This window comes from Toxorhynchites rutilus, chromosome 1 (genome assembly GCF_029784135.1).
Source record: "Toxorhynchites rutilus septentrionalis strain SRP chromosome 1, ASM2978413v1, whole genome shotgun sequence".
Lineage (NCBI taxonomy): Eukaryota > Metazoa > Arthropoda > Insecta > Diptera > Culicidae > Toxorhynchites > Toxorhynchites rutilus.
In genome coordinates this window covers 124,100,375-124,124,537 of record NC_073744.1, presented here as the reverse complement: position 1 = coordinate 124,124,537, position 24,163 = coordinate 124,100,375, and the positions used below count along the sequence as shown (strand labels likewise).

General features: G+C 40.7%; 2 protein-coding genes across 2 annotated transcripts in view; both read right to left on the bottom strand.

Annotated features, from left to right (window-relative positions):
• The window catches only part of LOC129763410 (E3 ubiquitin-protein ligase RNF181), a 68,596-nt gene extending 57,750 nt beyond the window's left edge, over nucleotides 1–10,846 (bottom strand). Inside the window, exon 1 of the mRNA XM_055762448.1 lies at nucleotides 10,706–10,846. Coding sequence (XP_055618423.1) covers nucleotides 10,706–10,718 — 13 coding nt within the window. The 5' untranslated portion in view covers nucleotides 10,719–10,846. The remainder of the gene's footprint in view (nucleotides 1–10,705) is intronic.
• The window catches only part of LOC129763409 (serine/threonine-protein kinase OSR1), a 36,518-nt gene continuing 13,230 nt past the window's right edge, over nucleotides 876–24,163 (bottom strand). The window contains exon 2 of the mRNA XM_055762446.1: nucleotides 876–13,163. Within this exon, the coding sequence (XP_055618421.1) occupies nucleotides 11,389–12,969 (1,581 nt within the window). The 5' untranslated portion in view covers nucleotides 12,970–13,163 and the 3' untranslated portion in view covers nucleotides 876–11,388. The remainder of the gene's footprint in view (nucleotides 13,164–24,163) is intronic.

Genomic DNA, 24,163 nt, shown 5'->3' with positions numbered 1-24,163 from the left:
ATGACAAAAACATTGATTAAATTACAGGAAAATAATTTCCTGAAATTGCATTTCATATCTGTTGTCACACTCAATGCGAAACTTTCATTGGAATCCTTTTGTTTATCCAATTTCATGATCAACGCGAATCAAACAATTCATTGAAGTTCCCCTCGATTTTATTTGATGTTGAACATGTCGGACCAGTTAAAACGCAAATGTCGATAACTGGTCTTCTTTTTTCGCCCAGTTAGTGAATGTTTACTGTACTTCACCACCATTCGAGAAAAAAATGTTCCGATTTTTCAAAAGAAACCTGCATGGAATAGTCCAGACCCTAAGAATCCCGCGTAAATCCCAACAAAATAGCATCTTTTGAAACGAGTTGTAATGAAAACTATTCAATACTCAGGAAACCCCTCATTATTTATGCGTAAAAGTTCTCGACGCGTCAAATGTCACGAAAAATTAGCATGAATTTCGCGTAGAGGAAATCCATCAGCACATATCACGCGCCACGGTCGTTTCAAATTCCCGTCATCAATCTACGTAACGTCCGCCACGCCACGTTCTGGGTAGCTTATATGTGATTAGCGTAAATATTCGTAAACTTCCCGAAATACGTCAATATGCCCGGGACAAAAAACTCACACCTGAAGATAATTTATTCTCGAGTGTGAAGACCAGCGCCTGACCGCCCGCGATCGATGTTTACACAGAGAGCATCATTTCGTTTTCTCGTTCAGAAGCATCATACTCTCGTCTCACGCAATCCACCCCTCCCCACGCCACCTATTCACTGGCTGATATTGGTTAACGCAATGTTAATTCATTGGCGTCAAAAGGAAGTTTTCGGCTGATGAAACTGATCAAAATAGAGACACAATGAGGGCCAATTCTCTCATCCACTAGATTCAATTTATTATTTTGTTGTTTATGTTTCTCTCTCTCTCTGCGCATACAGCTTCTGTTTCTACAGAGGGGTGATTTGATGTCTACCACTAATGGCTTCTAGTCAAAGTTGTTTTTACTTGTTTTATTATACTCTTCTTTTTCTGTGGTTTTGTTAAACGCTTTAAAATACAATTCAACTTTTGATCTTTTCATCGTCTCTAGGTAAAACACATTTAGTTGTTAATTCCATCGGTGACTTTGCTTTCCCGTGTAAGGTGAATAGCAGAGCGTAGTTCGAAAACATGAAAAAAAATACAAATTGTGATGCCGATTAAGCGCACTTGTTAATTCGTTAATTAGGGTCACCGACGGATTCGACAACGCAACTAAAATTCAATCTATTTATTATCCACCGTTATCCATTCTTTTTTTTCGGCTGATTCGATCACTTTTTTTTAAACCGCACATTCGAAAATTTCTTCCGGCTGTCGTTGCTGAATCACTAAAATTTTGGCTTCGCTTTTTGTTTGCACGCAAGAGGTGATATACGCGGAGAAATGTTTGGCTACGCCTTCACTTTTTCGGAACATTTTCAACCTTTTGGGTTTTTTTTTCTAAATTTTGTATGTTTTCACACAATTTTTGGCGGTGCGCAACCAAACACCTTGCATAACAGTGCAAAAGTGTGTGTGCGTGTGTCTGAATGTTATCACGTTCGTTGGAAAAGGCTAAAGCTTTCTGCCTAGTTGTCGAACTATTTTTTTTTTCGCGAGCGGTTCCATACAGCGACTCAAACTCGAATTCGTACACCACAGATCTCTTTGCACTACACTTTTGAAAGCCAAAAACAACCTTCGAAACATTCCATTTAGATAAAGGTATATACATCATTTTGAGGCTGAAACCCTCAGCTTTTGGAATATTTTATTGGACATAAATATAGGGAATAAATGAACAATTAATTTCTTTTTGTTCTTTCCAATGAAAATTGTGTGAGTCGACAAACACAATTTTTTGTTAACCAACCTAATAGCTAACCCAATTGATCTTTTATACATTTGAATGAAAAATTGCCCCTTCGTCATTGATGATGAATAATTCTCGCGTAACCTTTGAAACGACCTATCTACATTTATCGATTCTATTAATTGACTTTCTCTTTCGATAACCGCGGCCTTGCAGATAGATTTGGCGCCAGTTGTGCCACATAGTTTGATAAACGAGGTTTCCTTCTACACTTTTGATTTACGAACACATCACGAAATGCTTTTCTCGCCGAGTCATTAACGAAAGAGAATGTCGATGAAGAGAATCGATTAATGTAGATAGGTCCTTTTCAAAAATTACGCGAGAGTTCAATAAACAATTATTGCAACACAAACCGAAAAATTCTGTACAAGTTCAATTTAATTTTGTGATTTTACAAATATTGCAGTAAGTTCTAATGTTGACAGGAAAATTTTTAGCCTAGAGTATCCCCAAATTACCTGTGAATGTTTCATATTGATACTGGACTGAAATCCTTCATTTGGTATACTTCAAAGTAGTCCAAATAATGATCCACCAATCAAGTCTCGCACTTGATACATTGAGGAAGTTACTTATGTTTACAATTTGGACTTCGTTGAACACCTTCTGAACACACTCTGCTTTTCATATTCATAGATGGACTGGAGAACTCATAGAGGTGCACGTGAGAATGCATCAGTGATCATATTTTCCTTGCCGGTTACAAATTCAAGGGATAAACTGTACCGTTGCAGATTAGGTATCATATGCTGTAGACGCCGATGGACCGACAAAAGTGGCTGTTGGAACACGTTCAGGAGAGGTTTGTGATCTGTTCGGATAATAGTTTCTTTTCTGTTTATGTACAATTTTCTCTGTGGTTGTCGGTGTCCTTGATGCGTGTACATACGATAACTCCGTTGTTTTGGAACACGGAAACTCACAAATCAACTTGTAAAACTTGCGGCATTTGTGTGTTTCGTATGAATCGTTCAAATTTCATCGATCTTTCACACAGTTTTCGTTTCGATCGATTAAGTCATTATGTTTCTCCAAACAGTCGTTGTGGTACTGGAGCGCTTCTTCCATGGTACCCACAACGTACACAAGAATGTTGTCCGCAATACAGTCCAAACCCTTAAGGTTCTAAATTACCTTCTGAAAAAAAGTTGGAAATTTTCTGGTGCTGGAACTAAATCAAAAGGAAGACCATCAATAGCGACCGAAAGCCGTCCAAAAATTGGTGTTGTCGAAAACCCTTCTTCGCATCAACGGTGGTGAACACTTTTGTTTTTTCCAGCTTCGGTTGAATCTCGTCGAGAGAGTTCACGATGGGTAGACAATAAACCGTCCATTAATGGTGTAACTACTTTTTTGCATCAGAAATCAAGTTTTCGTTCCTCTTCATATGGACGTAAAATTAAGATTTCGTACGCGGGTAACAATTTCGTTCCTAGGGGGGTATAAATGTGGATTGAAGTCAGTTGAATTAAGAGGCAGACTTGTATTCATTAGTCCCGTCAGTGATAATAATCACTGACTGGACTAGTTCATCAGTCATTCTCAATTTATTTTCTAGTCAATACAAATTACGTAGACGGCAAATGCCGAAGTAGTGCTAGTCGAAGCGAAGCGACCGGGAGGATAGTCGATATCCATTTTTCATCTTCGAAGATTTCGGACCTTGGTTGCAGCTGTGGCTTTTGCACACCAGAAAGCTTCACCAGGCATCTAGGGCCAATCAGACTAGAATTGGCTCCTGTGTCGAACTGATCCCCATTTTGATCCAAATTTTGAATTCTGCTCCGTTAAGACACTTCCGCCAGTGTTAGAATTCTCATATACTTTCCCAATCTCGCACTCTTCTTCAGATTCCTGTCTCACTTTCTGGCGACGGCACGTCCGAGGATTCTTCCCCTTCCTTAACCTGCTTGACACGTCTGGATTTTGGTTCTTCAACTTGCACGCTTTCTCAAAATAATTTTTGATGATCATTATGTTTTGAATTGTAGAGTCTTTAAAAATTTTCAGTACATTTGCCTCTAGCAATAAAAAAGGCTTATTTAGAAAACTGAACGTGCTCCCGTGGCCGAGTGGTTAGCGTCATAACTAACATGCCGGGTGTTCGGGTTCGTCTTCCCGTTCTGGTCGGGGGTATTTTTCGTCAAAGAAATTCCCTCCGACTTGCACTGTGATCACGCGTATTCTAGAGCTTGCCATTCAGAATGCATTCAAGGCGTGTTATTTGGCATAGAATTGGCATTGAAGAAGAAGAAGAAGAAAACTGAACTAAAAACCCGTCTATGTGAAAGGCCATTTGTAAAGCCTGGGTGGTCTATCTTCAGCCTGCATGAGTTTGCATGAAATTGAAAGACGATTGGCTCAATATTGAGTGACGATATGTCAATTGAAGTGAAGTTGTAAGGCTCAGACCAGAAAACAAGAGACTCTGTTCGGATTTTCTGTTACGGTTCTGTGTGTTCTTTGGGGCTTTATTTTTGGGAGATTCTTGCTAAGAGATACTAATGTGGTGGATGCCACCCGCTAGCTACAGCCCTGCAGCTAATCGGACGCTACGCGAAGGTTCAGCCTTTTGTGCTATCGCAAGCAACAAGAAACTGTACCTCGATCGTACGATGTTCGTTTATGCTGACTTAGCGTATGCTACGGGTTGATCGCCACCCGTCACGCTGAAAGAGTAAGCTAAATAAAATTAATTACAATCGAACATTCAACTGAGGAGGTTGTGCTTTCAAATCATAATATAACCTCCAATGCACTAAGAAACTACTTGGATTTTCAATAAGTTCAGTGTTTCAATGCCGATCTAGACAGCGAGCAATCAACAGTACATGTTAATGCTGATTAGAGTAGTACTTTAACAATTCCTGTCTTCGTGTCTTGGATCCCACTCTCCTTTTTTTATTTGATTTCGCGTCCCGCGACACAATGTTTGAGTTATTATAATGTTTCTTTTCACTATAACTTTGGCTTTAATAGGCTCTAATGCAGCTTCCGGATCTGCTGGCTGCTGCTCGTTTAGCTCAAAGATAAAATGTTTTTTACTGGTCAGGCGATAACTGATAGAGGTACTGTTGGATACCTGGCCCAGTTTACTTGTTACAGTTTATACTTGTTTAAGTCACTCATCCATAACAAAACGGACCTGCCTGATGTGGAGAAGCTCCACTATCTAAAGAGTTGTTTGCAGGGCGAGCCTAAGGGTGGGTTTAGACTAGTGATATATTCATGTGAAGAAATATGATGAGATTTATAGAAATCGCATCAACCGTTTACACTAGCGTGAACTTCTATAATGAATATATTCATATTTTCGGTGAATTTATTCACCTGAAGTAGAACTGCATCCAACTTTAATGATTTCTCACCAGTGAGAAATTCACAAGCGTTTACATATGCTGAATTTATTCAAGTTATATATACCTCGAATAAGTATATCATATTTATTCTCACCCGTTTACACCTATTTTCACGTGAATAAATCCATCTATAGCTATAGATCTCCCTAATGTAAACCCGCCATAAGAGTCTGATCGATCCGCTCCAGATAACCGCAGGCAATTACCAAATTGAGTGGTACTGCTTGCTGAAGAAATACAACAACAGCAGGCAGCTCAAGAAACGTCAAATTCGAATTCGCTGATATTTGCCAATCCTGATCCGGTTCGAAGGACCAAAATGTTGGACAGGAACACCTCCGAACGCCTAATCTCACGTCCAACACTGCATTAATTGCATGCGTAATCGCTTTTCGGCCTACACAGTGTCGGCCTTAGATTAAATCAAAGATTCACTTCGAAGAATTATTGTAATTGTTCGCATTGTTATTTGTGAGCAGTTTTAGTTTAACTTTGTTAGGTCAGTTGATTGGATCAGCACATCGTGGTTGGAGGTTCAAAAATACCATAGTTGAGTTTTAATTTCAGTTAAAGTGAGAGTAAAGATAGCTGATACAGAGGAAAATGGCCACTGAAGATATTAATTTTGCTGATTTTGGGGAGAATTTTCAAAGGTCACTCAGGACGGTTATAGCAGCCTCTGTTTTCCCAACGGGGGAATTGGGAGTGAAGTTGATGAGGGCTCTGATTCTCTACCTGATTGAAGAAAATAAGGTGCTCATTAATACTGCTGACATGGCAGATCATGACATATTGCTGAGAGTTTTACCTTTCGCACGGGCATCCTATGTGTCCAGTTTGGTTCCACCTCGAGAAAAATTGCTCCGCGCTGAAAGCGTATGTTCAGCCGAAGCTTGATCGATCAAATACTAACGGCCTATTTCGACGCATTTGCTTTCTAACTGGAGCGGTCTGAAAATTTATCCCGGTGGAACGTACGGCCAACCGAGGACTTTGGGTTTGCTGGACATACTTCGGACAATTGGTGGATCATATCGCTACCAGGCTTCCGGAAATCTCATGCCTACACCTATGCGACAGTGAACTATGAGACTGGTTGTCACATTTCTCTCAGACCGCCAAGCGCATCACAAGCTAGATTGACGAGACACTGTTTTTGTGAGAGCGATATGTCGCATGCTCATATTTTTGTTATGAGTCTCACAGCTTGCCGTCTCGTCTCATATCTGTCAAAATGAATACATGTAGATTTCGGTGAGATAAACATGTGAGACGTCTCAATGCGACATCTCAATGCGATATCTCACAGATAAATACAAAGCAGTGCAACGCCTCTGTGTAGCTTCGATATGACTGACTGAAGATGAAATTTTTTGAAAAGAGCGTAAGTCATTCCATATTTTTTACACCGTAAGAATGTACACACACTTCTTTGTATTTTTGACTGGACTCTAAATGAACACAACGCGCTGCAAATGAATACCAATTCGTGCGTCACAAACTTATTCCGTATAGTTAGCTAAATCTTACTTCTATCAACAATGAGAATGTGCGCTTTATAAACCAGACACTGTTTGTTATTATTCGTTCAATTGAAAATCGGAAAAATCGACATACAACATTGCAATTTTCTCCCATATGATCCCAGCCTCCAACTGAACGATCAATATTGGTAGTTGAATCATGGTACAACAGTCACACGAAATATGCCTTTTTCAAAATTCACTTTGACAGACTTTGTTTGTTGTTGTTACTGTGCAGTGAAATTTTATCATCTCGTGCATATTTGCAAAGTTTTCAAAGGATGTCTTTGAATAATAACGTAAGAGACGAGGATTTATTCGAAATAAATCATGCGGGGAAGGAAGCGACCTGTAGAACATGCGGGAAGAAAATAACGGACCTGAGAAAATTCAGCTACCAGCGTCACTACAGGCTTGTGCACAAACAACTCGCGGTCGAATTGCAGCTTCGTCAAGAGGATGATATTCCCGATTTTCAACCTCCACCCACTAAGGTGCCGAAGATTCCGATCCGTATGACTCAGCACACGTATATGTGGTCCATGACAGAACTAGTAACTGCGAACGGTTTACCATTAAACTTATTTCGGTATCCGGCATTCCAAAGAATCGCCCGGCCACTCGAAGAAGGTAAGTATAAGTCATCCGCATTATTTAGGGTGACCTAAAAAATGACCTCCCCTTTCCTCTGTGTTCCCATAAGGTTTTCCATGCAAACTTCAATACGACGGAGGGAAGGATAACTTTAAGGGCGGCATGTGGAACAAGTCGCCCCAAGAGGGTGGAGGGGGGGGAGTAATTTTTTAGATCACTCTAATCTGCAAATTGGTCATTTGAAGTTTACCAATTGGATCGTGAATGTGTGTCCATTTTTTGTCTCACATTACATTCCCTTTTCTGCAGGTTTGAAAATCAACCATTTAGATCCAGAGTCCATGCACAACGTCTTATCGAATGTTGCAAATCAGCTGAAAGATTTCATAACGAAATCCATGGATGGCAAAATGGTGTGCCTAAAAATTGACACAGCAACACGAATGGATCGTGATTTCTTAGGAGTCAACGTCAACGTGCAGTACCCGGAGAATAAAGTAATACAGATTCGAACATTGAATGTTTTAGAGCTGAAAGACAGGCACACAGCTGAAAATCTCACTGCTGAAATCTTAGGAGTGTTGGATCCATTCTGGATTGACATTCGACGTTTGTTGTGCGTTACGACTGACAATGCGAGCAACGTTTGTGCCACCGTAAAGCGATTGAAAATGCACCAAGAACTTGCTATGAACGATATCGAAGCCATTCTGAACTACGACAGTAACGATAGATCGTTGCAAGGAGAACGTGATGGTGACATCGAGAATGAAGATGATGACGAAGAAGACAGCGATGCGGTTGATGAAGATGAAAACGGTTCTCCCGTATCTGCACGGGTTAAGTTAGTGGAAGGGATTCTGCAAGGCGTTAGATGTGCAGAGCACACCCTTCAGTTGGCTGTTTCGGATACCTTGAAAACTGTACAGGGTTCGTTATCGGACATTCGTAGTTCTGTGAAACAGTTACGCAAGCAACCATACAAGAACATGTTTACTATGAGTAAGCATTGCAAACCGAAACTCGATTGCCCAACGAGATGGAACAGCACTTACATTATGGTGCAATCACTTTCAAAGGAGAAAGAGTTTATAGTTTCGCTGAACGATCATGAAGACAATCCCATCATCAGCGCCCACGAATGGGATTTTGTTGAATTGTTTCTTCTCGTTTTCAAACCAGTAGCTGAGGCTACAATAAAGCTACAGCATTCGCAGGTGACCTTTGGAGATCTTTTTTTGATATGGGAAAAATGTTCATTTGCGTTGAAATCGATGAAAAGTGAATTAGCTGCTACGCTTTTATCAAACATGGACAAGAGACTTCCCATGTTAACGACCAACAAAGCTTTCCTTGCAGCAATTTTCGTTGACCAAAGGATCAACTTCAGGAATAGTCCTTTCATAACTAACCAACAGAGAGATATAGCTTTGGTAAGTATAAAATTAGGCCCAATACCAGAAGTCGAGTCCAGCGTTTGATTATTTTTCGAAAGTAGGGTAGCATGGGGTAATACGCGCCACGGGGTAGTATGACCGTCAGCGTTCAATTTTGTGGTCTTCCTAGCTCTTCCAGAGTATTTTCACTCAAAATCGGAAGAAGCCTTGCTGTACTTCAGTTATGCATGTTGTTTGTGTTCATTCGACTATTAAAACCATACGCAAAAAGGCTCGTGGTCACATTACCCCACCGTACCCTACATACTTCCAAAATAGACAAATCGGCTGTCACTTTACTCTGTTCGACCTCTGCTCACCTTACATGACTCCTAATCTTTTAATGTATTCCAACAGGATTTCTTGAAACAAACTTGGTCCAAATTGCGAGAACTATCCGGAATCACTCCGGTAGCATCAACATCCCAACACCGTGGTGGTGTTGTAAATGATGCTTTTGAGGCATATTTGCAATCCTTAGACGATGCTACCAATAATACAGAGGAATCTGAAATTATTGACGAGCTCAATAGCTTGTCTCGACTACCAAGGCTAAAGCTGCAAACTAAGGATGGAAATGAAGAGACAATTTTGGAATGGTGGTTCAAAACTAAAGCCTCTAAGCCAAATTTGTTTGCCTTAGTTTCGACTATCCTGGCAATGCCGTGCAATCAAGTCAGCGTGGAACGTACTTTCAGTTCTTTGCCTATCATTCCCACAAAGTACAGAGTACAACTGAAGGAAGAGACACTGAACAATATTCTGTTCATTCGTCCTGTCCTGTCCTCCGACCTGTTGAAGAAGGTAGATTATACGATGGTTTACGTACTCTGATAAGAAACCTCAAAAGCAATATTACAACAAGTATCGGCAGTATCTTCAAGCAACATTTGCTTTTGATAAGAAAGTTAATAGAAATTTTATAAAAATATTTAGAGGAGTGAGCGGTGAATGGGAATACGTGAGCGGTGGTTGGCGACCTTACGGTGCATTGAAAAATTTATCAAACGAAGCTAACTTGATTTTGTCAGTATTAGCTAGTACATATTAGTATACTTCTTACTCTTGATTTCCAGGGTCAAGGTTTTAAAACATAAAATGTGCATTGTTTTTCTTAACTATGGGGGGGTACAATTGTAATTTCACAACATAACATGTGTGGCCTACTACGTTCGAACCAGATTAAGTTCCAACAATGACACCGACACATTTTCTAGTACAGAATGTGGATATCTACAGATTGTATAAGTTGAGGAGTTTTTTTTGCTGACATTAGAAAATCATAAGATCTTTTACGAGGTATACTGCACATAAACGTATGTCAGTCTCATTAACATAGGAAATCACAGCAAACACATGAATGTTATACTTTTGTTGGCACTAAATGTTTTAGACTTTGAGCAGTATCCCTAGCAGTATCAGGTTGAGAAATGCCACATTTTTTGTTTAATAGCAGTTTTTGTAGCAAGATATGATATACGATACTTAATAAACATAAAACCGCGGACAAGAATAGTGATTTGAATTAACCAAGTCTGTCAAGCTCAGATGCACGAATATGTACATGAGATGATCTCGTGAGATAGTCTCATGTACTTCGTCTCATGAGATGTCGCATGCGATCCAATAGCATGAAACTCTTTTCGTTGAAAATTGTATTGTGCCATATAGTCGCATGTCGCATAGATTTTATGAGTAGGTGAGATGTGACATGTAGGAAGATCGTGATACAGAGAGAAATGCATCTCATGTGTACAGCTCTTCCATGTATGTGAGATTGTTGCTCGTGCGTCACTTAGCCAACGGTACGTGCACTGGAAGCCTGATCGCTACTTTTGGACAATTGGTGGACCATATCATTGCATTTTCTGTCGAATGGGACATCACTTACTTTGGAGAAGCATCAATCCTGACCACTTTTGGCGGCAAGAAGAGGAGGTTAATGTTGTTCGCAAACAGCTGACCAGGTAAATTATTCCCCCTCGCTTCGCAAGTGTGGATGTTCAGTTAGTCGCGAACAGGTACACTCACTTTTCTCGCATTGTTGACAAAATTCACTACTGACTTAGTTGGCAAAAAATGTTCGTAGATTTTTTGACAAAAAAAACATTAAAAAATCGATTTATCATTTGTTCCCGATATTTTTGTCCACTACATCTACACATACCAAGATAACAATATGTTCGTAAAATATTCCAAAAACTTTTAAATGAAGTATATATCATCTAAATAGAATTTTTCGAAAACATGTTTCATGCTTTCACGAATTTGAGTCACTGTATATATTAGAAAGCAATCCAGACTGATGCATATCTATCTCATCCATCAAATATATATTCATATATGTAACTAAGTCTAAATAACGTGCTATTTATTGTTTTCTTCGTATAAAACTATGTAAGAAATCGAAACACAGGGGGAAAACTGCTAATAGAATGTTTTGGTTACTCCCGATCGCACTATTTTAGCATACACACATACAGTAACAGGCACGCATGTGGGACGTTGATACAGACACACACACACCTACACACAAACAAACGATCATTCACACACTGCCGTTAGTCGCTTAAGTTAGTCCGTGATGGAGATCTGCGCGAATCCAATCAGTGATTTTTCGTCCGGTTGCTCGCCGGTTCCAAAGCCGGAATTCAGCTGGAACGTAACCGTTTTCACCGAGCTTCGGCTGTCGATCAGTTTCTGCAAATTAGCCGCCATCACAACGATGTCCCGTCCGTCGACAAGTCCGGCACCGACGAGTTCCGATGCGATGCCTTCGGCGGAGTCCTTGCCAACCGCAAACTCGAACCGGATGTCATTCAGCTCGCGGTTGGCGTTTCGCATCCGCAGGACAAGGTTGATCGGCGGAAGATCATCCTGCATACAGAGCCCACCGAGAGCGTTGGTAACGTCCGTGTTGGTCGCTTCCGACCCGGTTGGGGCAGTTATGGTCACTTCCGACTGTTCGGATGCGTCTTCCGTTTCCGACGCGGACGAGTCCATTTGCTCGAGACGATTCATGGGTCGCTCCTCGGATTCCGAGTCGGACGAATGTTTACCGTTGTCCTCCTCCTCGGAGGACCAAACCCACTCACCGGTGACGGTTCGATGCAGACGACCGGAAGCGCCCGGTTGTCGCTTGGCAGCTTTGTGAACCCGCGTTGCCATCGATGGTCCGGTGGCCAGCAGGGTTTGGGTGAGATACTTACGATCCTTGGCCTTCTTGAAGAAAGGGTGTTTCAATAGTTCACTGGCCGTGGGGCGTTTCGATGGTTCCTTCTGCAGACATTCGACTATCATCTTGCGGAAGGTTTTCCCATACGCTTTGTACTGATCCTTTTCATCCGCCCCGGTATCGATGCTTGGGGGATCGTTTTGTAGAGTCAGCATCAATACCTTCATTGGAGGATATTTGTGATATGGTGCAGTTCCGGTAGCCATCTCGATCGCCGTGATACCGAACGACCAGATATCGGCCTTGAAGTCGTACCCATGATCCTGTTCCATCACCTCGGGTGCCATCCAGCACGGTGTACCCACGAAGGTATGTCGCACCTTCTGGCGCGACAAATCGCGACCCGTCGCCAACCAAGCGCTCACACCAAAATCGGCGATTTGCACAGTTCCGTCATCCCCCAACAGGATGTTACCAGCCTTGATATCTCGATGAATCTGTCCATTACTGTGGAAGTATTCCAGCCCTTTCAGTACCTCCTTCAGGACGGTAGCGATCGTGGCCTCATCAAACACACCATGTTTACAGTTCACAGACTTCATTCGATGTTTAATAATGTCCAGCAAACTTCCGCCCTCGAGCAGTCTTAACACTAGCCACAGTTCTTCTTTCACAACAAAACTCGTATGGTACGTTACGACATTCTCGTGGTTACAACTGCTCATCGCTTGGATCTCCTTCAACAGTTCGTCCATCGAAGTGTTCCACTTCTCCAGGTTGATCCGTTTGATGGCACATTTCTCGTTGCGTGGTATGCAGAATGCACCGTGAACGACAGCAGTCGCCCCGACGCCTATCACTTCGCGCAGTTCGTAATCGTCTTTGCTATTGGGCCACGGGGTGTTCGTTGGCGCTGCCTGTGGTGCCAGACTGGCCGACGATGCCGACATCGAAACCGTTCCGCTATTGCTAGCTGCCATCGTGAAGGTTACCCTAGGGCACTAGCGAGAACCACTCTGTACCACACAGTACGCGTCCGTCCGGATGCGATCGCGGCGTTCGACTGAAGCGTCGATTGATGTATGCGCAACTCGCAACTAGCGGCTCTCTGTGATCCGTACTGTTGTTGCGCTGCTGCTGCTGCTGACGCCGGTGGTGATCCGAGGTCGACAGACTGTCCCGAGAGGAAGTGAGAGAGCGGAAAAGAGAGAAGGAGAGAAAGAAGAAACAAAAATCAGTTTGATGTCCAAAAATACACTTTCATATTCGGTTCATATTAGTTGCTTCAATTAATATGCGGGTCTAAATACCCACATGCGCGCGGTTGTTAGCCAAGTTCAGCGTGCGGTGAAAAAGAGATACCAATGTGAGCAGAATGAGAGCGAAAGAAAGAAAAAAAATACAAACTTTCTCGTGCGTGTGTGTTTACATCTCTCTTCAAGTGTTCAACGACTCGTACCGACCACTAGTCATTGAAATCCTACAAAGTCAGGTACTAGAGACTCTTTAAATCGCTGCATGCCCCCAACACTCAACGGATGTTTGTTTCTTCTTTCTCTCGTAATGCGCTCTCAGTTCACGTCATGCCACACTTAGTGATGTCCGATTTTAGAAATTAATCGTTCAGCAACTAATCGAATATTTTTCAGCTGTTCGTTATTCGAAACGATTAATCGACTCAAAATGATTGGTTAATCGATCCCAAGCGTCATCCAGTGTGTTCTTTGTGCAATATTGCAGGTTCAGGTCAATCACGGAGAGCAACTACGAAATGTACAGTCTACCCAAACTCAAGCTCAAGCTCAAAATAATCCGTTAATCGATTGATCGCCACACTGAGAGTAATAATTAGTTAGACTAATATTACTGGAAAGTTTTTGTCGTTATAAATAAGGTACATTGGGGCAAGTTGATACACGGGGTAGGTTGAAACGGAAGCTATAACTTTCAATAGGAATGATTGATTGACGCGATATATGTTTTCAGTAAACAGTACCTTTTAACCCACCTTCTGATAGTCATAACCAGAATATTGTAATGCCTTTACGCAATCCGTGCCTTTGTTTACTCTTCGTCATTCGTGAAATCAAAATAGAAGTTTCTGCGCACCTACTGTATCGGTTCGAAAGCACTGATTTTTATTAAATACTAGCTGACCCGGCAAATTTCGTCCCGCCCAAAATTTATTTTTTGTTATCAATACCTTTAAACATTCACGTTTTCTTACTAAGCGCACGTTCATGGGTCCAATCTGTTCATTGATTGATCTTCTAATCGACTCTTTAAAATTACCTTTTACTATAAAACTCTTAGTACTTCTACAAAAAAAAAATCCCTGATATTTTCTGATTTTCCAGTAATTGTGGTTTTTTCCATTCCATTTCATAAAAATTCCAAATGTAGACTAGTAATCAAATTGTCTAATAGTACTTTAGCTGGAGTGCCTAACATATTAAGTTAGCTTCAACAATGAAATTCAACGAAGTCTATTCATAATTTCCAATAAATGAAATGTTTGTGAGTTAATCGACGGCTGAGAAGTGTCGTAGAATATTTAAAAAAATGGATTTACTAATACAGTTCATAGTTATCGTGAACAAGTCTAGTTTACTAGTACAGAATAAGACATTTTCGTTTTGATCATGAAACTGCCACGACTTTAACGAAATGCTTTCTCTTGCAATATTTCGGCTCCCTTCAGTGCATTTTCCAAATTTTTTTTCGTTTTACTTCCAGAGATTTCGCTTCTGCTTCTCGTAGTCGTTTCATTCATATGACGACAAAGAGAATGAAAATTTCGAAATTGTATTGACTAGCTTAACATTTTGATTGATATTATCCTTCCAAAATGAAGTATAGCATCATAAACTTGTCGCATAGCACAACCGTTTTGACATAGAACTACGTCTTTCAATACGGGTGCCAAATTAGAAAACAGGTCACGTTTTTATGAAATAATGTTAACGTTAATAACTATTTTTGCCGCAAACGGATTTTGGCGATTCATATACCAAACGAATCGGAAATTCCATAAGATTTGTTTGATTTGCTATACATTACAATCTCATAGTCTGTATATGGTTTAAAATTGATGAAAATTGGAAGCATTTCCATTTACTCATACATTTGTTCTGTCCATTTGTGTGCTTTCGCGAACAGAGCTGTCAATAACGAGCAACTTATCGACGACCAACGGAGGAGAAATCGTAGGATTTAAAGTCTCCGCGAACAAAGGAAAAGAAGAAGAATGAAGGGGAATTTTTGCCTAGAGTATAAAAAGTGGATCTCGCTGAGGCAAACTTTCATTCGGCATCGGACTGTTGAGCAATCCAGTTCACTTTGCTTTCGCTGCGCTTCGATCTAAGATTGGACCCCACCAGTGGTAATTCAACTTGGATATCGTCGTGTGGTTTTTCCAGTTCGTTTTACGCGTTATTCGTATCGTGTGTTTTTATTTCCGCGTCATAAATTGGATGCTTCGCATAGTGTGTGATGAGCAAGAAGAAGAGGAAGGCTGGCTCGAGCCCTGCAAAAAACGAACGCATTGCCAGGGGCAATAAAATTTCGAGACAAGCGTCATCTATTGATGCACGCGATGTTGGTGCAGTGAAAAGCGCTCGCACTGAATCGAGCCTTCGCATCGAACAACAGCGAAGTAAGCGACTCCGGCGGGTCGGTCGAAAATGTAAACGCCGTTACCCAGGCAGCAACCAAAATCAAGCTTCCCCCGTTGGTGGTGAAAGCGGTTGCTCTTGACAAACTCATCAGCGAATTCGCATCGATGGGTGTGAATTATGCCACACAGCAGAGTACAAGCTGTGTGGCATAATTCTGTCTTTTTCCAAGCAGTTAACATTGTTTGTTTTCCGTTGTGCGCCAAAAAATCATTTGGGGAATACCAAGCATCTTGAATGTCGTACTGGAATGTTATAAGTTATTTGGGTTCGCGTGCCAGTCGAAAAACTGCCTTCAACTAGGATTGCATTCGCACTAGTCTTGATCATAATGAAGCAATGTTACTGTTCTCGAGGTTGTTGATATTAAAAAAAAAGAGTTGATTTGGCTTGTTTAACCATCAAGAAAGTGAATGTCGTTCTGGAATTTTGTATGTGATTAGGTTTCGCTTGCCAGTAGCAAAACTTCCTCCACTAAGGGTGACAGCTGCGCTTATCTCGAGTATGAGAAAGTAATGCAACTTTTTTCGAGGCCAGTAATATGAACAGAAATGTTTAATTTGAGAATACCGCAAAATGATGAGAAGTGTTTATATTCCTAGTAGTTTCAAGGCAAGTCTATGTCAATTGCGAAAAAGACCACCGGAAAAGCGTTCGAGGTAAATTTTCAATGCATTGACATGAAATAAATTGCGACATACGATCAACTGTCTGCGATCTGCGAAGGCAATAATGAATCATCAGTCAATTATCGTTAACTGATTCTACAATGAAAAAAACATTTCAGAGATTATTCTACTAAGTAGTTGTTTCTAAAATTTCACAGCATTATAGAATAATATCCTAAGGTTTAAACAAGCGACTTTTATAATATTACAGCGTAGTTCTACGTCAACAATGCGGTCGTATCTTGGACACAACCTCCTATAATTTTTTTCATAAAAAAACATTCGCTACTGACACTTTGCCGTTCGCACGATTCGTACAAAATTATTCGCTTGGCGCCGGCAGCTCTAATTCGGATTACTTGGCTTGTCGCTGGCCCTTCTTGACATTATCGGGAACATATAAATTGTTAAGTGTTACTAATTTCATCGTTAGTTCTCATAAGTTCTCAACCCTGTTCCCATACATTCATAAAGTTTCGAAGATATACATACGTAAATATTACAAATCTGTCCATTTTCCCCCACATGCGCAAAAAATCATCGCAAAAAAAATTCTGATTTCTGAAAAACATTGAAGTCATGTAACAATTTACCAAATCCTTCTCTTCTTCATCCCACAATCTATGACTTACAAAATTCCATCGAGCCAAACATCATCATAAAGATAATTTTATCATGCCCTAGTTAGACCTTCTCAGCTTTCTGGCTGTTATGAAACATTCTTCTCAATACAACCCTGTCTTATTCAGCAGTACGGAGTTATTTGTGACACATAACTGTTTTCAGGCACCACAAGATCTCAGCTTTGATAGTATGAGTTTATCCATTTTTGACGTAGGACTACGTCTTTCATTTCTATACCGGGGTGTAAAATCAAAGTTTCGAAAACGAAAGCGTTACGCCGGAGACCGAGATTTTGAGCGTTAATAGCTCCTAAACAACTGAATGAAATGGTATGATAAACACTTCATTTGAAAGATAAAATGTTTACGCGTTCTATACTTGTTACTTTCTGATCCAAAAACTTGGTTCAATAGTCTTAAAATTGCTTTCTAAACAGACTATTGAAATCACCAATCGGTATATAAGCGAGCGCCGCTCGGAAATTCCACTCAGTTCTAATTGAACAGCGATTGGAGCATGTTGTTGCTGTTGTGGTGAAGCTCCTCGTTTATCATGAAAGCGCGAATGAACGGTGTCACCAAGAGCCTGTTTGTGCACCTTAGGCCAGAAGGGAATCCATCAGGAGGAGAGTGATGCCACAAACGGTTCCCCGGGAAGATCTCGAAGCAGCCGCTACACACACACATACACGCACGGAATTCTTTCCGTTTGGATGCCATTCAGCATCGAGAAAGATCAGGAAAATAATCTGCCAGTTCCTCTGGGAATTTAAAAATACATTCATGCGAAAGAGTTTATTTGAATGTTTTCTATCCATGTAACACTGTGACCAAATTTGGTTTTGTGATTTTTCAATCAATCGCAATTAACAGGATAGCTTCTGAAGATTATTCTTCCCCATTAGTAGAATATTTCCGTATCCAATATTGTATGCGCCCGCAATCGATTATTGCTCAGTCGCCGAAAGTTCCGAGCTCAGAGAGTTCATTCCCCTCTAGTTTGCCATTTTCATTTTTCGTTAGGACATCGACAAGACAACATCGTTGCTGAGGGTGCTGGACGGCGAAGGATCGAGATCTGCCCTGAAACGCAAGCAGTTTGTTTGAACCTGTGAGGGAGCACAGAAAAGCCGATCCTTCAGGAGAAGAGAAAGTGACCATCGAAGCAGCCACTACACACACATACACGCACGGAATTCTTTCCATTTGGATGCCATTCAGCATCGAGAAAGATCCGGAAAATAATCTGCCAGTTCCTCTGGGAATTTAAAATTACATTCATGTGAAAGAGTTTATTTTAATGTTTTCTATCCATGTAACACTGTGACCAAATACATTTGGTTTTGTGATTTTTCAATCAATCGCAATTAACAGGATAGCTTCTGAAGATTATTCTTCCCCATCAGTAGGATATTTCCGTATCCAATATTGAATGCATAAAACCTTGTGCCTCCAACGTAACGCTCTCGTTTTCGAAGTCCCCCAAATATTCATTCATTCAGAATGAATTCAGATTCAACTTCAAACAAATGATCTCTAAATCAACGATAATCCTACGTCACCCTTGCGATTATACCATATATATAACCCACTTCCTGTTTTGACGTAGGATTACGTCTTTCGGGAACATATTGGGGTACAAATTGAAAAATGAAAATCAATCGCATCGTGAAAAATGTCCAATTTCAAACGCTTGTTATTCATTCATTTAATGATGGATTGATGAAATTTTTGCATCAAACGATTACGGCACTCCATAACAATTTTTCACATTAAATAAAATAGTACATATCATATAACTAACTATCGAACAATTGAAAAAATTCAACCCCTATTCAAACAGAGATACCCAGTCCTGATTGGTCGAAATTGACGTCATTTCTTTTTCGCGCCCGATTCGTTCTCTCACCGGCAAGCTGCATGGCAATCGAGTAGGAGGCGCCTACTTCACACATACCAAATGATATAAAAGGAAGGATCATTCGTGGATCTCATTCATTCTCACAACGGACGTGGAACGGACAACAACAAGTGGAGAGCAGCAGCAGTGAAAGCGGCTAATATATAGGCGAGCATAGAAGTTGAGCGGTCGAAATGCGAGCTGTGTCTCACATCGAGCTTATGGCAGCATAAGCAGCGGCAAACAGTAGCAACGGTTGTTGAAACCGGTCTACTACTAGTGGCAGCAGCAAGCATCACGAGCGGATCGTAATTTCTCGAGAAGTGGCTAAAAATCCTTTTGCTACCAGCCGACTGATTCGTGAAAATTCTGACTTAAATATCTCCGAACAAACTGTGCGCAGATAACTGCAGGATTTGGGTTATAGGAGTGGATTTGTCCAACGGCGACCATTGATTCGAAATGTAAACTGGTTTGTTCACTTTGTATTCAGCATACATTTTTCTGCAGGATCAAACGTCACAAATTCGCCCAAAATTACATGGACAAGCCGATAGAGTTCTGGAAAAAGGTTATTTGAAGTGGTGAAAGTAAATTTGGACTCGTTGACCGCAAACAACAAACACGAGTTTGGACGAAACCTGCCGAGAAACTTGCCGACAGAAATATCCATAAGACGGTCAAGCACGGAGGTGGCAGTATCATGGTGAGGAGGTGCTTCGCTTGGCCGGTTGTCGGTAATCTTAAGAAAACTTATGGCATCATGACGGCTATGACATCAGCATTTTGAAAAGGATTCATAAAGAGTCGGCGTGAAAAGTTGAGAGAAGTTCAACAAGACAACTATCCTAAGCATACCGCCCACAAAACCACTGAGTACTTCCGTGTTTCACGTATTACGCTATTGGAATGACCACCACAAAGCCCGGACTTAAATCCAATAGAAAATTTGTGGTCCATTTTGGATTAAAAAGTCGACAAGAGAGATGTCACCAATCGCGACAAACTGCGTTGGAAAAGGCCTGGATCAACTCCCAACATATCAGACAACTCGTTGAAAGTATGCCACGACGCCTGCAATCCGTGATTGAAGATAAAGGCAACTAAACCAAATACTAATGTAAAGAAGAATCGGTTTAAAAGTTGAATTACCGTTGGCGTACTTTATTTTGGCCACCAGAAAAATAACAATTCCCCAATAAATGCTCTTTACAAGTTTATATATCGTTCTCATGTCGCTATATCCAACATATTTCGAAAGAACACTTACAGGCTTTTTGTAAGAATACTTTGAATATCAATCTGCCTTAGATTCTATCAAATTCAAGAATGCTTGGAAATATCACAGTTGCGTACTTTATTTTGTCCAGTACTTTTCTACTATCTCTTACCTACCTAATGCGTACCAAGTGGTCATTTGCGTAAACTATTCGGGCTTTTTAATTTTTTTTCACAAAATTAAAATCAATTGAATTACAACCAGTTTCTAATTCGTGGGTCATATTTAGTTCCTGATCAGTTCAAATAACCTATTTGGCGTGGTTGAGACTATCCTGCGGCATGTTGTAAATTGAATCTCGTTCCACGTAGAGGATACTGCTCGTTTAAGCTCTTCAAGGCATTCATACTGTTTGATAGCTACATCTATTCTGGGAACGATCACTCTCCATACCTTTTCGAAATACTTTGGCTGTTATGAATCCATGCGTTATATTTTCCAATTATTGCAGCGGTTTTAATGCAAAACAGCAATGAATAATAGTGAAGTAAATAACATTCCCAAACCATCAAACTTTCGTCTCCCAAGTGACGAATTTAAAAGGTAACGCGTTCCGTACGGTCTTCCAAGTATGAAGCAATTATAGTTATTATTAGGTGTACCGGTAAGTTTTTTCGGTTTTACAACAGATGGCGTAACTTGATTATTTTTCTAGTGAATCAAATTTCTAGACATTCGTTGGAAATCTACTGGCATTGCGCGTCTTATTCAGTATATGTCGAAAAGATGAAGCGTAAACTGCATTGTTTTTTGCCACTTCGAATATGTCGAATTTCGTACCAACGAGAGTGTTTTTGCGGGGAGTGTTACTTCATTAATTCAATATAAAGAAAAAAAACTGCGGAAAGCCATCGCATTTTTGTGGAAGTTTATGGTGACCATGCTCCAACTGAGCGAACGTGTCAGACGTGGTTTGCACGGTTTAAAAGTGGTAATTTTGACTTGGAAGACGAAGAACGTTCCGGACTACCAAAAAAGTTTGAAGATGAAGAATTTGAGGCTTTACTCGATCAAGATCCGTTACAAACGCAACAAAAACTTGCAGATACACTTGAAGTAGCTCAGCATTGGGCGCCGTATGAATTGAAGCCACGAGACGTCGAACGCCGTTTTTTCACGTGCGAACAACTGCTCCAACGGCATAAAAGATAGGGTTTTATGCATTGTATCGTTACTGGCGATGAAAAGTGGGTCTATTACGACAATCCTAAACGTCGGGCAACGTATGGATACCCCGGCCATGCATCAACATCGACGGCCGCGCGGAATATTCACGCCCAGATGATTATGCTATCTATTTGATGGAACCAGCTGGATGTGGTGACCTATGAGCTGCTAAAACCGAATGAAACCATTACGGAGGTCCCCGTCGATTAATCGACTAAAATTATTTGTTCGTTTCGATTATCGACTGCACAGTAATCATTCGAATAACCTTCCTATACTCGCGTGCAAAATCGTAACTCGTATACTCACAGACTGTGCGTGTATCTGTAATATTGCTATTGTGTATTTAAAAAAAAAATATAAATGAATGAAAAAACTCCAGAGAATATTTTTTCATTACCTTCATTTAGTTTAAATAGTCATTTAATTCAATCACCTCATTGATTCTCGGTCCGTCAGACCTATGTGCGAGTATAGGAGTGTTAATAATTGAGGGGCATAGAATGAAAGGGGTGTAAGTGATTTGATCGATTTCTCTACATCGACTCTCTCTTTTGGTCATAACTTAGCTGCAAATACATTCTGTACTGTATTTGGCAATGTGGAAGATAGGTCAGAACCTCATCTATCGGACTCTATAGCAAACTTAAATTGGAACGTATTTGCAGTTGAGCTATTAACTAAAGAAAAAGTTGATGAAGAGAAATCGATCAAGTCACTTACACCCCTTGCATTCTAAGCCCCTCAATTGTTTTTACTGTTTACTTTTCGATTAATCGATTAATCGAACGATTACCGGACATCGCTAGCCGCACTTTCTGAAAATCCACTATTGAACGCAGTCAATGAATTCTGCGATACGCACAAGAGGTGACTAATTGGGTCTTATCTAATCATGCGTATCCACTTGCGCCAAGGTTAGTCAGCCAGACATGTATGATAAGAAAAAAATGAAAACAGAAATCAACGTCAAATGATTGGAGGGCCGATGGTTCTTTCCCCAGTGCAGATGCAGTATCCCGCGAATATCAGACCAAAGAATGCAACATTGTGCTAGGTAAATGTGTTTGCCCTCGTGGGTGATAAGATAACCAGCTACCCGTATTCAGTGTTGTTCCGAGACTAGCTGTTGCCAACACACCAGCGAAAGGTACATGATAAGAAGTTTAATTGCGAAGAGTAAACCATTCGCGATCGTCACGTTCTCCATTAGAGAGTCATTGCTGCATCGAGAAGCGTTGAAATTTCAAGGCAACAACAGGACCGAACCGGACGGTGGGCAAGTGGGGTAATGGGCGAATGAGGATAAAAGCGCGGAGCGCGAAGAAATAAAACTAAAAATATTCGATTTTGCTGCTGTGAAACGAGTGACGACAAACGCTAACGATGGCTCGATTTGCCTGGTTGAGATTGTGTTGTGGTTTAGATAACGTTATAAATGCCGCTTATGTGCAATCATTTCGGTCAAGATGTTCTGGTTTGTAGTGTCATACTGTCATAGAATTATCTACAGTGTTACAAACTAGAAATCGTACACAGATCTTTTTTTCCTTCGTTTTGAAATCGAAACAAGCTTTCGAAACGTTCCATTTAGGTAGTCATAGTGTCGTGTCATATGAGAGTTAAAAGGTTTGCTTTCTGTTTTCAGAATAACGATTTCTATTCCGTTCCAATGGAAGAGAAAAACTCTCGTCGTATGCCACGCCTATCGAATGTCACCAGTGAAGAAAAAGCAGCATCAATCGCGCTCGCTATAAAAGCGATGCGCGCTGCCCGAAAATCACCACTTTTCCACCGACCATTGCGACGACAACATCAGAGGAAAGCAGCAGCCGTAGCAGAACAAGAAGAAGCAAATGAACAGAAAAGAAGATAGAAGAGAAAAGAAATATACTTTATAGTTATTATTTTCCGCCATCTTTTTCTTCTACATTTTAACCATTCCAAAAGAGTAAAAGCCTTTCTCAAGGCTTCCGATCCAGCGAATCAACCCGCCCCGACAACGATCACCGAAGAGGACTCCACCCGTTCAGCCAATCGGTCCCGAGCTCAGAAGTTCCCGAATACACAGTACATCGCAACCTAGTCTTTGTTCCCGGACTGAACAGTTTCAATTTTTCTAATAATGTGGAATGTATGCGCGAATGTATAAAAATTGACTCAAACTCTTATCGGTACAGTGGTTGAAATTTCAACTCGATTTCGAAGGCGAATCCATCTTTAGTATGGTAACCCTTGTTCATTAGCACTGTCTTTAGCTGCCTTTAGCCGTTGTCTACGAGTTTTTTGTGATATTATTTTAACTCAGCCACTGGACGAAGGGAGATTCCGAAAATCGAACGCATTTCAATACACGGAGGGCAGAGGACTGACGATATTGACGATATTGAAATTTATTGTGCATGAAACTTTTAAATTCTTCACATATTTTAATATCCAACGGTGGAGAATATTCTAAGCAATCGGGAAATATCTCCACAATAAAACGGACCTGCAATAAATATCGTGAATTTTATAATTTTCGCACCCGACAACGGAGGATATTCATGGAAACCCTGAGGTTCATGACCTCGGAATAGGAACATCTATATAAATAAAAATTATTTGGTGTCCGTTCCTCACGATTTAACTCAAGAACGGAGCAACGGATATAAAAATAGCCAGTATCAGGTTTGATGCGTCTTAGTCTGCGTTATGTTTATATGTCAAAAAAGTAGAAGGGTCTGAGCATAGGGCACGAACGAAAGTTTGACGTAGAACTGTGATTGTTCAGAACAGTTGTTTTTTCGAATGTAATTTTTTTCATTGTTCAGAAATCTGTTAGTTTAACTCTTTCGAAACTCCAAACAGTAGCCCGGAAAAG